The sequence below is a fragment of the Rhinoderma darwinii genome, chromosome 1 (assembly GCF_050947455.1).
Source record: "Rhinoderma darwinii isolate aRhiDar2 chromosome 1, aRhiDar2.hap1, whole genome shotgun sequence".
Classification (NCBI taxonomy): Eukaryota; Metazoa; Chordata; class Amphibia; order Anura; family Rhinodermatidae; genus Rhinoderma; species Rhinoderma darwinii.
This window is the reverse complement of record NC_134687.1, coordinates 531,877,894-531,892,806: the sequence shown is the minus strand read 5'-3', so window position 1 is coordinate 531,892,806 and position 14,913 is coordinate 531,877,894. Positions and strand designations below refer to the sequence as shown.

The window sequence follows — 14,913 nt, the reverse complement described above, 5'->3', positions numbered from 1 at the left end:
AAATCTGTGCCAATTTGCACGTCCTATTTCTGTAAGGGCTACGCTAGATGGTGACTTTCGCTGTACAATGTTTCACACGCTGCTAGGTAACATTGTTACGTCTCATACACCATATGTGTTATCCAAATCATGTTTCCAGTGTCTGATATGTTCATAGGCGCCTGTTAGAATTTTTGTCTGACAAAAAGAAGACATGACACTTGAAGTATATTGTTCAACTTGATTTACATTGGGAATTGTATCGCAGAAGTCGGCTTAGTTACGTTACAGTTATCAGAGATCTGTCTTGTAAATGTGTCATCACGTGATTTGACCAGGGCAGATTTCCATCCTCTGGAAGTAAACAATGAAGATGGATTTGGATGGCCCCTTGCTTAGAATGTTGTTATATATTCAACAACCGAAATGTTTGGGCAATGCTAGAGCAGATTGACCGCTCTATAGAGCTCTTTCATTCAGTGTTGGTCCGAGATCACCGCAGTGTGAACATCATTCTTACAGGATTTTTTTTTTCTCTTTGAAGATCATGTAACTAATTTTAATTTAAAGATGCTCGGTCACCCGATTTATAAGTGCCCTATCTCCTACATAATCTGATAGACGCTGTAATGTAGATAACAGTGGTTTTTATTTTGAAAAACTATCATTTTTGAGCAAGTTCTCACGAGATCACGCTGTGCTGTGTGAGTAAGTCCCACAGAAACTTTACCGAAGTGTTGGGAGTGTGAATAGACATCGCATCCTGGCTGGAGGCAAGGTCTATTCACTCTCAAGACACTTCGGTAAAGTTACTGTGGGATTAAGTTACAGCACAGCGTGATCTCGCGAGATCACGCTGTGCTGTGAGTACAGGTGGACATGAATAGAGAGAAGTGTATGACGCTGATTTGGTCAGCGTCATACACTTCTCTTTACAACGCCCACTTGGTCAAAAGTTAAAAAACGCCCAGTTGGGCATTAAACTATTTAACATAAATCTAAAATTGTTCATAACTTGCTCAAAAATTATCGTTTTTCAAAATAAAAAAACACTGTTGTTATCTACATTACAGACCCGATCAGATTATGTAGGAGATAGGGCACTTATAATCTGGTGACAGACCCTGTTTAACCCCTTCCCGCTTTGGCCACTTTTGACCTTCCTGACAGAGCCTCATTTTTCAAATCTGACATGTTTCACTTTATGTGGTAATAACTTCGGAATGCTTTTACCTAACCAAGTGATTCTGAGATTGTTTTCTCATGACACATTGGACTTTATGTTACTGGCAAAACTAGCTCGATATGTTCAGTATTTAATTGTGAAAAACACTAAAATTTAGCGTAAAATTGCAAAAATTTGCATTTTTCGCAATTTTAATGTATCTGCTTGTAAGACAGGCAGTTATACCACACAAAATTGTTGCTAATTAACATCCCCCATATGTCTACTTTAGATTGGCATAGTTTTTTGAATAGCCTTTTATTTTTCTAGGACGTTACAAGGCTTAGAACTTTAGCAGCAATTACTCACATTTTCAAGAAAATTTCAAAAGGCTATTTTTACAGGGGCCAGTTCAGTTGTGAAGTGGTTTTAGAGGGGCCTACACAATACAAACCCCCACAAGTTACCCCATTTTAAAAACTGCACCCCTCAAAGTATTCAAAATGGCATTTAGAAAGTTTATCAACCCTTTAGACGTTTCACAGGAATTAAAGCAAAGTAGATGTGAAATTTACAAATTTCATGTTTTGGTTTTTTTTGCAGAAATTCATTTTGAATCAATTTTTTTTGTAACACAGAAAGTTTTACCAGATAAAAGCAACTCAATATTTATTGCCCAGATTCTGCCGTTTTAGGAAATATCCCACATGTGACCCTAATGTGCTTATGGACTGAAGCACAGGCCTCAGAAACAAAGAAGCACCGAGTGGATTTTGGGGCCTCTTTTTTTTAAAAGAAAATATTTTAGACACCATGTCAAGTTTGCAGGGCTCTTGCGGGGCCAAAACAGTGGAACCCCCCCCCCACAAGTGGCACTATTTTGGAAACTACACCCCTTGAGGAAATTATCTAGGGGTATAGTGAGCATTTTGACCCCACAGGTTTTTTGCAGAAATTATTGGAAGTAGGCCGTGAAAATGAAAATCTCAATTTTTTTCAAAGAAAATGTAGGTTTAGCTAATTTTTTCTCATTTCCACGAGGACTAAAGAAGATAAAGTTCCACAACATTTGTAAAGCAATTTCTCCCGAGTAAAACAATACCCCACATGTGGCCATAAACGGCTGTTTGGAAACACGACAGGGCTCAGAAGCGCCATTTGACTTTTGGAACTAGGATTTAGCTGGATATGTGTGTGGAAGCAATGTTGCTTTTGGTATAATAAAGGGGTTAATGTAGCATGAAATTACAAATTTATGGATGTATGGTACTCTTTGAAGCAATCCTTGATACACAGGCCTGGTTTTTCGGGGCAGGATTCACCGTGGTAAATAGTGTCTTTTCTTATTCCCCTTTTGGAACACACTCTGCACCTTTTTTGTGTCCTTCCCTTCTTTGCAATTTGGGGCACTTCATTGGGGAATTGTTGCCCTGGTACAATACGTGGACCATCGCTACCAGCAGATGTGCTTGGGCCCTCCCATGCCTGGTTCCGAAATAGAAGTGCCTTGATTACCACCTCTTGAAAGTTAAGGAATGTCCCTGTCCGGCCTGCACATTGGGATAGTATGTAAGCGTTCTACAATGCCATCTGTATAATGTGCACGGCCAGCTTTTTGTACCATGTCTTTGTTTTCCGTAGGGCACTATAAGGCTGGGTTCACACGAGCATGTTACGTCCGCAATGGACGGAACGTATTTCGGCCGCAAGTCCCGGACCGAACACACTGCAGGGAGCCGGGCTCCTAGCATCATAGTTATGTACGACACTAGGAGTCCATGCCTCGCTGCAGGACAACTGTCCCGTACTGTAATCATGTTTTCAGTACGGGACAGTAGTTCCACAGAGAGGCAGGGACTCCTAGCATCGTACATATCTATGATGCTAGGTGCCCGGCTCCCTGCAGTGTGTTCGGTCCGGGACTTGCGACCGAAATACGTTCCGACCTTTACGGACGTAACATGCTCGTGTGAACCCAGCCTTAGGCTTTACTACTTGATCAGAGAGATCAACACCGCCCATCTACTTATTGTAGCCCATGATGCAATTTGGCTTCAGGGTCACTGTGGTGGTACCTCGTTCAGGGACCGGGGTGCTTCTGCTGCCATCAATTGTGGTCAATATAAGGACATCCCTCTTGTCCTTATATTTGACGAACAGCATGTTCTCGCTGCATAGTTCCCTGCTCTCACCCCTTCTGAGGCTTTGGCTAAGCAGTGTTTTAGGGAGGCTTCTCTGATTTTTGCGCACAGTACCGCATGCTACAGTACTTCTGGCAGAAAGGCACCTAAATAGTGGGATGCTGGTATAGAAGTTATCCACGTAAAGTTGATAACCCTTTTCCAGCAATGGGTATATTAAATCCCACACTATTTTCCCACTAACTCCCAGGACTGGGGGGGGGGGGGCATTCTGGGGGTTCAATAATAGAGTCCTTCCCTTCGTAAACCCTAAACCGGTGTGTATATACCCAGATGTACTCTCACACAGTTTGCACAATTTAATTCCATACCTTGCCCTCTTATTGGGCAGGTATTGGCAGAATTGAAGCCTCCCCTTAAAATGAACAAGGGACTCGTCTATGGAAATATATTTATCGGGGGTGTACACTTGTGAAAATTTGGTGCAGAAATGATCGAGTGGCCTGATTTTAAATAGACTGTCAAATGTGGGGTCATCCTGGGGCGGGCACTGTGCATTATCATTATAATGCAAGAATTTTAAAATTGCTTCAAAGCGAGTTCGGGACATGGCCATGCGGTAAATTGGGGTGTTGTACAGAATATCCGCACTCCAGTATTGCCTAATCTCTAGCTTCCTCACTAGTCCCATATGCAGCACAAAGCCCCAAAATGTCATCATCTCCGCTGCATCTACTGGGGTCCACCTAACAAATGATGAAGTGGGGTTTTGGGTTAAAAATTGTTGGGCGTACAGATTCGTCTGGGCCACCATTAAATTAACAAACTCCTCAGAGAAAAAGACCTTGAAAAAGACCATTTCTGTGAGGCCTTCAGTCTCAAACTGAATTCCTGAGCTGCCTATAAAATTAGGAATTTGAGGCTCATAATTTTCGGGGAGTGGAGTCAACACGAGATCAATCATTGGGGTTGCGTCAGCAGCTCTCCTGGATCGCCTTTGGGGGGGTTCCTCATCACAGGAGGAGGAGGAAACTAAAAGGAGTGGGGCATATTCCTCGTCTCCCCCGCTGGCCGAATCCGTGTCAGAGGCAATGATGGCGTATGCCTCCTCGACTGAATACATCCTTCTGTACAATTGAGACATTTTGATTTATTACAGGGGGTTGTGTGGTGTTTGTACACGTGTAATCAACTTTTCTTTTTACACAGGTGTGTGTGTGTGTGTGTGTGTGTGTGTGTGTGTGTGTGTGGTGTTTTTACACGTGTATAGTGAACAGAAATTGGAGGATAAGAATTTTTTTTTTTTTTTTTTTTAAAAGAGAAGCGAAAAAAAAAAGAATAGAATTTACTGTACGATCGTCAGTTAGAAAAAACAACTGAACGTCAGTCAGTAACTGATGCTATCTATTACTAAAAAAAAACCTGTAGTCTAACTAACGTGCTACAGTAAAACTAGGCTCTAAAAATTTACTGGACGAACTTCAGTTAAAAAAACAAAAAACTGAACATCCGTCAGTAACTGACGCTATCTATTACTAAAAAAAAAGCTGTAGTCTAACTAACGTGCTTCAGTAAAACTAAGCTCTAAAAATTTACTGGACGAACGTCCGTAAAATAAAGCAACTGAACGTCCATCAGTAGCTGACGCTCTCTATTACTAAAAAAAATGTAGTCTAACTGAACTACGGTAAATTTCTACTAAAACTGCAGAAAAATGTTGCTAGATATATCTATCTAGATCTAAAACTAAATGAACGTTTCTAACGCTGGCATATGCTACCCTAACTCCCTACCTACTAGCTGCACCTAACTACTATTATATTTGAAATTTTATAGTGTATTAGAAAAAAAAAAACCTGCGCCAGAAAATATGCTGATTAGTGATGTGCGTCACTGATCAGCACGCAGCGCAGGATCCACACTATGGAAAGGTGCGGGTGAAAAAAAGACCTAAAAAAACCTGCATCAACAAATTACCACAGATGCTGATAACTAATCCGCAGTCTGTGGCCGCAGGGTGCACACAGGTAGATGGTGCAAATTTATAATTGGAAAAAAAATGACAAAAATATAAAATTCCTGGACCAAAAGTTGAGCACAAATGCCGATCAGTGATGGCGGTCACTGATCAGCGCTCAGCGGTCGCAGGATACACACAGGTAATTGGTGTGGGTGAAAAAAGGTACAAAGAAAGAACCTGCGGGAAAAAAACCCACGGATGCTGATCAGTGATGGTCACTAACCAGCACTTCGTGGCCGCAGGGCGCACACAGGGAGATGGTGCAAATTTTAACCAAAAAAATCCTGCGCCAAAAATTTAGCACAGATGCTGATCAGTGATGGTGGTCACTGATCAGCGCTCAGTGGGCACAGGACTCGGACAGGGAGGGGGTGGGGTGGGAAAGGGGCAAGGTCAGGCCCAAGGACAGGTAAAGGGCAAAAAAAATCTGTCTGATCACAAAAAAAAGACTGCTGGTGATCAGACAGAAGTAGCAAGATAGGACAGTCTTTTATACACAGTAGCGCAGATCGCACTACAAATCCCAGGAAATCCGCAGCAGACACTCTCTCAACCGCTCTGCATGCTGCCTCAAACTGGAATGGCGGCGTGCTGAACGGTCTCGATGTTCAAAACACCCCCCGGTGCTCTGATTGGTCGGACATTACAGGCAAACCAATCAGAGCGCTCCTAGAGGTGGCATCACTGCCACCTCCCTAAGTGACATTGGTGGTGATGGGTGTTGTCTTAGACAGCACCAATCGCCACTGTCTAACTGTGCCCTGTGACTCCAGGGCATAGTTTTAACTGACCAATAGCAGCGATCGCCGATGCGGGGGGCCGAAACAGCACCCTGGGCGCGTAGTAGACATGGCCTGCTATCAGGGACAGCAGCCATCTTTACTTTGTCACGGTGTAATTAGCACCGATGACCATTTCCCGTTGCGCAGTACCTGTACGGCGCTTTGCGGGAAGCACCTCCCGACAGCGCCCTATATATATATGGCGGATGTTGGGAAGAGGTTAAGTCAAATGCACATTCAACATGTAAATCTTTGGGGGAAAAAAGGCTCTGCTCCGTAAGATCCCACTCAACTGCACATAGGATGGAAAAAATTTGCATGACCGTGATTATTTTTATTATTTATTGATGGACACTCCGGTTCTGGGATCATTAGGAGACACAGCTCTTATACACATATTGTAATTGTAACGAGCTGTGCACCTGTGTGTCCATCACATGACCATGGAACATGGACACAATTGTATCCACTGGAAGTAAACAATATATGTTCCTACTGCATAACAGTAAGCAAAAATATTGAGGACCGTCAGGAATTAATACAGAAAGTATATTGGAAAATTGAATAACCTTTTTTATTTGGATTAAAAAAAAATCAACATTTTTGGTAAAAACCGGACGAATTCATTAATGAATGACAGACTGGTACAGAAGGAGTGAAGGCCCTGTCCACGCGGGCTTGCAATCTACAGGTGAAGGCAGAAGGAAACCGTTGGCTAGGGTAGAGGCTGCTCATACGGTAAACTAGAGGAGACAGGTGTATTGTAGGTTGTAAGCCTTCTGAAGAGGTAGATTTTGATGTTGCTTTTAAAGGTTTGGATGGTGGGAGTGAGTCTGATGTGTTGGGGTAGTGAGTTCAAGAGCATAGGGGACATGCGGGAGAGTTTTGGAGGTTGATGATGAGAGGAGCAGTCAAGTGGGGAGGTATCAGGAGATTAGGGCAGAGATGTATGGAGTGGACAGGTTATGGACAGCATGGTATCTCGTTGTAGGTATTTTTAAATGAATTTTCAGGGCAAAGGGTAGCCAGTGAGGAGACTGGTAGAGAGGAGAGTTGGTAGAAGTTAATGGATTAACCAGGCGGCAGAGTGGAGTGAGGATTGAGAGGGGGCAAGACTGTTTGATTGGAGGCCACAAGGATGTTGGAGAAGTCTAGGTGGGAGATCATGAGGGCATGTACTAGCATTTTTGTTGACTTAGGCTACATTCACACGAGCATGACAGATTTAATTGTGTAAAAAAAGCGCACGTAAATCCGGTCCGTGTGCGTTGCGTTATTGCATCTGTGCTTTGCAAGTGGCATGCCTTTTTCACGCACTCGCAAAGCACATCTTTTTTTTTTTTTTTTAATGGAATTGATGCGCAAATCACACACAGCACACGGATGTACGTCCGTGTGCTGTCCGAGGTTTTCACGCACCCATTGACTTCAATGGGTGCGGTAGGTGCGGGAAAACGCACCAATATAGGACATACAGTGAGTTTCACGCAACGGACTCTTGCTGTGTGAAATCTCCTGCATATGTGAACGGCCCCATTGAAATCAATAGGGCCATGTGCTGCGCGTGATTTCCATGCACCGCACACGGACTGGCTTTACACTCGTCTGAATGAGCCCTTAAGGTTGAGGAAAGAGAATATTCGAGAAGTGTTTTTGAGGTAGAGGGGGCAGGTAGTGGTAAGGGCTTGGATTTGTGGTCTGAAGGATAAGGCGGAATTAAAGGTTTTACCGAGCCAGTGCACTTGTTAAACTGGGGTAAGTGGAGCCACTAACTGTATATTTAATGTGCAGAGTGTATTGTCTGTGTTCCCAGCAATTGCAGATTTTCTTCCAAGTCTCGACTTTTGCCACTCTCACATTTCTATTAAATAACAACCTGTCTAACGGTGTTCTCACTAAGAGAAATTTGTAACCTAATTCATGTGCCCAGTCTAATAGGTTAGTGTTATGAATAGAGCTCCCTTTATAGTTCATTGGACAAGGGGACATTGTGGATGAATACTGTACATTCTTTATTTCGCACTGAGGTATATATTGGTATATAGGAACGACACTTTTATCACATTTTTGATATGTCAGAGAGACGCATCAAAATTTTGGATGGGTGGTGGTCGGGGTGCTGAGACCCCTACTGTTGCTGAAATGAAGGTGCATTAGCACTCCGCTGACCACTTTGCTTGTTGGGCTGTGATCAGCGCTATTCATCTGGATAAAGACGACTTACATAGAATATCTATGTGAGCCGTCTTCAGATTGACAGGGAGCGTCGATCACTGCAGAAGGTGCAGGGCGCTCAGCTGAGCGCTAATGCACCTTCTTTTCAGCAACAGTGGGGGTCTCCGCATCCGTACGATCTATCAAAAGTTTGAAAGTGTCGTTCCTATTTAAATCCAATCTATTGACATTTTACTGTTGGAACAAACTGCATCATTACACATTTCTCTTCATGCGTTATGAACCGAACGTTTCAAGTCTAGTTCTGATGTTTGGTCGGTGTTCCTTGTGAAATAAGATGGGTGTTTGATGCGTTATTTTGCTTTAATTTGCCTCTAGGATGACAATTTCCTGAAAGCACGCTGCGATGCCTTGGAAAAAGATTCATTACAAACGTCTCATGCTATATCTACTGACGTGCAGTCTCCAGAGCAAATTGAGGAGATATTTGATGACCTTTCCTACATCAAGGTATGTAATAATTTGCTTTCTACCCCTAAGGTAATCTCCTGACCAATATGCCAGACATATGCCAGTATAGTGTTGTTTGGCATACGTCTGGCCATTACATGTCAGGGTACTTTTTTTTTTTTCAACTACAATTTCTATGCCACTAAAAAAAAAAAAAATTCTACCATACGGTATATGTTTTTTACAACTGGCTGCAAGATATGGCTGCATATGTCCAGGCTATATGCCCGCTGTATACACTGAGCACGGTGTGAACAATTTCAGATAAAACTAATAATATTTTCCAGCAGGTGGCAGCAGTGTACAGTTATGCACGATTTATGTGTGTTTGTCTATATAAATCTAAGTGTGCGTACGTATAAGCAGTCATGAGAAAAATAAATCCACCCTATATGAACACTATGGTTTTACATATCAGGACATAATAAAAAATAAAAAAAAACCCTCTGGTCCTTAACCCCTTAGTGACCAGCCTATGACCAAGCAATTTTTTTTTGTTTTTCTATAGTCTCATTCAATGAGCTATAACTTGTTTTTGGGGATTAGTTGTACTTTTTAATGGCACCTTTAGGGTACATATATTTTTTTGATTACATAGTTTGTACAGTTAAAAAAAGACACATGACCATCAAGTTCAACCAAGGGATGGGAAAAGGGAAGGGAAACATTTCTACACATAGGAGCTCATATTTTTTTGTTCTAGGAAATTATCTAAGCCTCTTTTAAAGCCATCTACTGTCCCTGCTGTGACCAGCTCCTGCGGTGACTATTCCATAGATTCACAGTTCTCACTGTAAAGAAGCCTTGTCGCCTCTGCAGCTTGAACCTTTTTTTCTCCAGACGGAGGGAGGGCCCCCTTGTTTTTTGAGGGGGTTTTACATGGAACAGGATTTCACCATATTTTTTTGTACGTGCTATTCATATATTTATATAAGTTAATCATGTCCCCCCTTAGTCGTCTTTTCTCAAGGCTAAAAAGGTTTAGTTCTTTTAATCTTTCTTCATAACTTAGATTCTCCATGCCCCTAATTAGCTTCGTTGCTCTTCTTTGTATTCTTTCCAACTCCAGGGCATCTTTTCTATGAACTGGAGCCCAGAACTGAACTGCATATTCTAGATGACGCCTCACTAATGCTTTGTAAAGTGGCAATATTACATCTCTGTCCCGCGAGTCCATGCCTCTTTTATTACACGACAATATCTTGCTGGCCTTTGAAGCAGCTGATTGACACTGCATGCGGTTATTTCGTTTTTGATTTACAAGAACACCCAGATCCTTCTCAGCAAGTGACTCCCCCAGTGTAGCTCCCCTAGGACATATGATGCATGCAGGTTGTTGGTACCCAGATGCATAACTTTACATTTATCTACATTAAACTTCATTTGCCAACTGGACGCCCAAACACTTAGTTTGTTTAAATCCGCTTGCAATTCACGAACATCTTCCATAGTCTGAACTATATTACATAGCTTGGTGTCATCTGCAAAAATAGAAATAGTGCCCTTAACCCCTTAATGACCGGGCCATTTTGCACGTTAATGACCAAGGATTATTTTTTGTTTTTTCACGGTCGCATTCCAAGAGTCGTAACTCTTTTTTTATTCCGTCTATATAGCCGTATAAGGGCTTGTTTTTTGCGGGACGAGATGTATTTTGTAATTGGACCATTTTTAGATGCTTATAACATATTGATTAACTTTTATTAACTTTATTTTAGGAGAGAATTGAAAATAAGCAGCTATTCCAGCATTGATTTTCACATTATAAGTTTACGCCGTTTACTATGCAGCGTAAATAACATGTTAACTTTATTCTATGGGTCGGCACGATTACGGGGATACCAAATATGTAAAGGTTTTATATGTTTTTCCTACGTTTGCACAATAAAAACCCTTTTAGAAAAAAATTACTTGTTTTTGCATTGCCGCGTTCCAAGAGCCGTAACGTTTTTATTTTTCCGTCGATGTGGCCGTACGTGGGCTTGATTTTTGCGGGACAATGTGTAGTTTTTATTAGTACTATTTTGGGGTACATAGGACTTATAGATTAACTTTTATTTTATTTTTTATGGGGGGAATGGGAGAAAAGAGAGAATTTTGACGTTGTTTTTTGCGTTTTCTTTGGACGCCGTTCATCCGGCGGTTTAATTAATATGTTCATTTTATTGGTCAAGTTGTTACGAACGCGGGGATACCATATATGTGTATGTGTGATTTGTTTTGACCGTTTTACTAAATAAAACCACTTTTTGGGCCAAAAAAGTAGTTTTATTTGACTTTGACTGTAATTATTTTTATTTTTTTTTCACAAACTTTATTTAACTGTTTTACATTTTTTTTTTAAGTCCCACCAGGGGTCTTCACTATGCGATGTGCCGATCGCATATATAATGCTTTGGTATACTTAGTAAAACTGACAGGCAACCTATTAGGTCATGCCTCTGGCATCGCCTAACAGGCAGATGCTGAAGGCAGACCTGGGGGTCTTTGTTAGACCCCCGGCTGTCATGGAAACCCGACGGCGACCCGCGATTTGTTTGCGGGGGCGCCGATCGGGTGACAGAGGGAGCTCCCCCCTCTGTCAAACACATTAAATGCCGCTGTCACTATTGACAGCGGCATTTAATGGGTTAAACTGCCGGAATCGGCGCGCGCTTCGATTCCGGCAGTTGCAGCAGGAGCCAGGCTGTGTATAACAGCCGTGCTCCTGCCGCTGATCGCGTGGGTACAGTGTCAGTACCCGCGCCATCACAGGACGGATATATCCGTCCTCCTGCGCGAACTAGCAGCTGCAGAGGACGGATATATCCGTCCTTCGGCGTTAAGGAGTTAATCCCATCCTCTATATCAATAATAAATAAGTTGAATAATAGTGGTCCCAGCACTGAACCCTGGGGTACACCACTTATAACCGGGGACCATTCAGAGAAGGAATCATTGACCATGTATTTTATCGTCGATACCCACATGGACCACGACAGTTGGATCATCACCAGCCCCTCCCAGTAATTTATCCACCCGTTCCACCACATTCCGAACCCTGGCACAAGGGAGACCGGAAACCATTCCGTTGAGGCGGTCTTGGCGTTAAATTATTCTATCTGTCTTCTGATTATAGAATCCCCTACAACTACTAATTGTCTTGCCTTACCTGATTACCATCCCACCGACTACTAGTTGGGCTGTTCTCCCGGCTGTTAGGGAGATCAGTATCCACTAGGGCTGCCATTTCGGAGACCAACACCCTCGCATCATCACCCAACTTGGCAATTTTTCTTGAAAAAACAGAAACAGGATTGTCCTTCCTTTTCCTGGACCCCTTTCTACTGCCCCTAACTACATTAACCCACCTACTTGCCTGATCCTGCTGACCCATGTCTTCAACCTCCAGTTCTACCCCACTAACGCTCAAGATTGTCTATCGCCCTCAGTGTTGCATTTTGCTCCTCCAGATCACTAATGCGAGCTTCCAGGTGACCAACATGCTCGCATCTGCCACAGAGGTATTCACCCTGGAACTCCGGCTCCAGTCGTGCATACATATGGCAAACTGTGCACTGAAGAAAACCTCCAATCTTGCTGTCCATTATCCAAGTTACAACAAAACAGTGAACAATTGTTAAAGTAAAAGAAAAGAAGAGTACTTACAGGGACTTTAACTCCTCTTTTCAACTCCGGTTTAATAACTCCACTTCTATCACAAGCCGTTTAATTCAACTAGCCCTAAAGAGTTCATTGAGGTTTGTGGGCATTCGTATATGCACAGCTCTCTTAAAGGGAATGTGTTGCCAGAAAAACATGTTTTTTTTAAAAAAATTAAACATTTAGTGTGTGGGTGATTAAACATTGTTCAAATTTTTTTTATTTTTTTGCACGAGTCCAGGAAATATTATAAATTATTTCTAATTTATAATACTACCCATTTTTGGTCACTAGATGGAGCTGTTCCCAAAATTGCAGCATTGCAACGTTGGGTTAAAAGCCCTCGCTCTAGTGAGCTCTCAGCATTCCCCCCTCCTTTATCCTGGCTAGTGCCGGGATAAACGAGGGGTTTGAACGATGTAACCTCCTACACTGTGTGTCGCCATTTTTTGAGCTAACCCACAGTGTAGTAGGTTTACATACAGTAGTAAACACACACAAACACGAACATACATTGAAATCTCTTACCTGCTCCTGCCGCCGCGGCTCCCTCCGGCCCGTCCGCTCCGTTTGCTGCCGCAAGTGCACAAATCCGGAAGCCGCGACCGGAAGTAGTAATATTACTGTCCGGCCGCGACTTCCGGTCCACAGGAAAATGGCGCCGGACGCCGCCAATTTCGAATAGGACTGTGTGGGAGCGGCGCATGCGCAGTTCCCACACAGACGCCGTACACTGCAGTCAATGGGACGGGAGCCGTTCGCAGTCCCTATGGGACTGTGGCTGCCGTATTCCATGTCTGTATGTGTCGTTAATCGACACACACAGAAATGGAACAAAAAATGGCAGCCCCCATAGGGAAGAAAAAGTGTAAAAATAAGAAAAAGTAAAACACAAACACACAAATAAATATAAACGTTTTTAATAAAGCACTAACATCTTGAACATATGAAAAATTTTTTGGGTGATGACACTGTTCCTTTAAAGGCTATGTAAACCTTTTGAGCACATTTTTTCTATCCTATCTATCTATCTATCTATCTATCTATCTATCTATCTATCTATCTATCTATCTATCTAATCTGTCTTATCCAATAGTGGATGAACACCGCACTCCAAAAGACTATATATTAGGCCATGTGCACGCTCACGGGAAGATGAATCACTTCCCCAACTTGAATATACAAAACACCATAGAATAAAGTGACGGCACCAGGACTTCAGGATAGCTGAAAAAGGGTGGATTTATTCACCTCAACTAAGCAGCGACGTTTCGGTTCGTCACAGAACCTTTCTCAGTTTCTCATATATATACACACCATAGAATAAAGTGCATATATACACACACCATAGAATAAAGTGCATATATACACACACCAAAGAATAGAGTGACTGCACCAGGTCAGGATAGATGAAAAAGATATAATCAACGTATTAATGGGTTTTAGACCACTTTTGAATTGCTTTTTATTAAAAATGTTTTTACTTTTTGAGATACAGCTTCTATACATCCTGGACACATAGAACCTGTATCTTGCACTAAAACCCGAATCCGTTAGATAGGGGGGACTGACGCTTTCAGTGACACCTGTTATTGATCACATCTAAGTCATGAGTTTAGGTGTGATCGATAACCGCTGGGTACTGCATGTCAGAGACACGCAGACCTGCTGTCATCGGAGCGGTCAGTCCCCCAGACCTGACAGATTTGTGTTTTAGCGCAAGATACAACTTCTATGTATCCAGGATACATATAAGCTGTTAACTCAAAAAGTAAAAACATTTTTTCAATAAAAAACAATTAAAAAGTTGTCTAAAATCCTCTAATGCTTTCTGTTATAATATTTTTTTTTTTTTACATAGCCTTTAACCCCTTCACGACATTTGCCGTATGGGTACGCCATGGAAAGCTATGACTTCCCGCAAATTGCCGTATCCATACGCCAAATGTTTGGCACCGGCTCAGAAGCTGAGCCGGTGCCATCATCGCCGGATCTCATGGGAATCTTACAGCTGACATCCGGCTGTAATGGCGGGGACCGAAGGTGTTTGCAGCTCATCGGAACCCCAGCAATGAAGTTTCCGGGGTTCCGGTGGCTGAAATGGCAACCGGAGGCCTAATACTGGCCTCCCGGTCTGCCTAGCACGGAAGCCGGTCAAGATCCGCCCGGCAGCGGAGCCTGATCGGCTTCCGTAGCCGTCGGCAAGATGGCGCCGGCTCACGAGCTGATCCAGCGTCCTCAGCGGTGGAAGTCAGCTGTATGTTATAGCTGACATCCACCTGTAACGGCAGGAACCGGAGCTAGCTCCGATTGCTGCCATTAACCCCTTCGATGCAGCAATCTAAAGCGATCGCTGCATCTTAGCGGTTGCTAGCAGATCGCCAGCCCTGACAGGCAATCAGGACTGGCGACTTCTGCTATGGCAACAGGAGACACAATGGCCTCCTATTCTGCCATTACGGAAGCCGATTAGGCCCCGCCGGGAGGCGAAGCCTAGTC

General features: G+C 42.9%; 1 protein-coding gene across 1 annotated transcript in view; it reads left to right on the top strand.

The window, feature by feature from the left end:
* The window catches only part of LNPEP (leucyl and cystinyl aminopeptidase), a 129,608-nt gene that overhangs the window by 69,500 nt on the left and 45,195 nt on the right, over positions 1 to 14,913 (top strand). Inside the window, exon 8 of the mRNA XM_075837093.1 lies at positions 8,641 to 8,772. Within this exon, the coding sequence (XP_075693208.1) occupies positions 8,641 to 8,772 (132 nt within the window). The remainder of the gene's footprint in view (positions 1 to 8,640; positions 8,773 to 14,913) is intronic.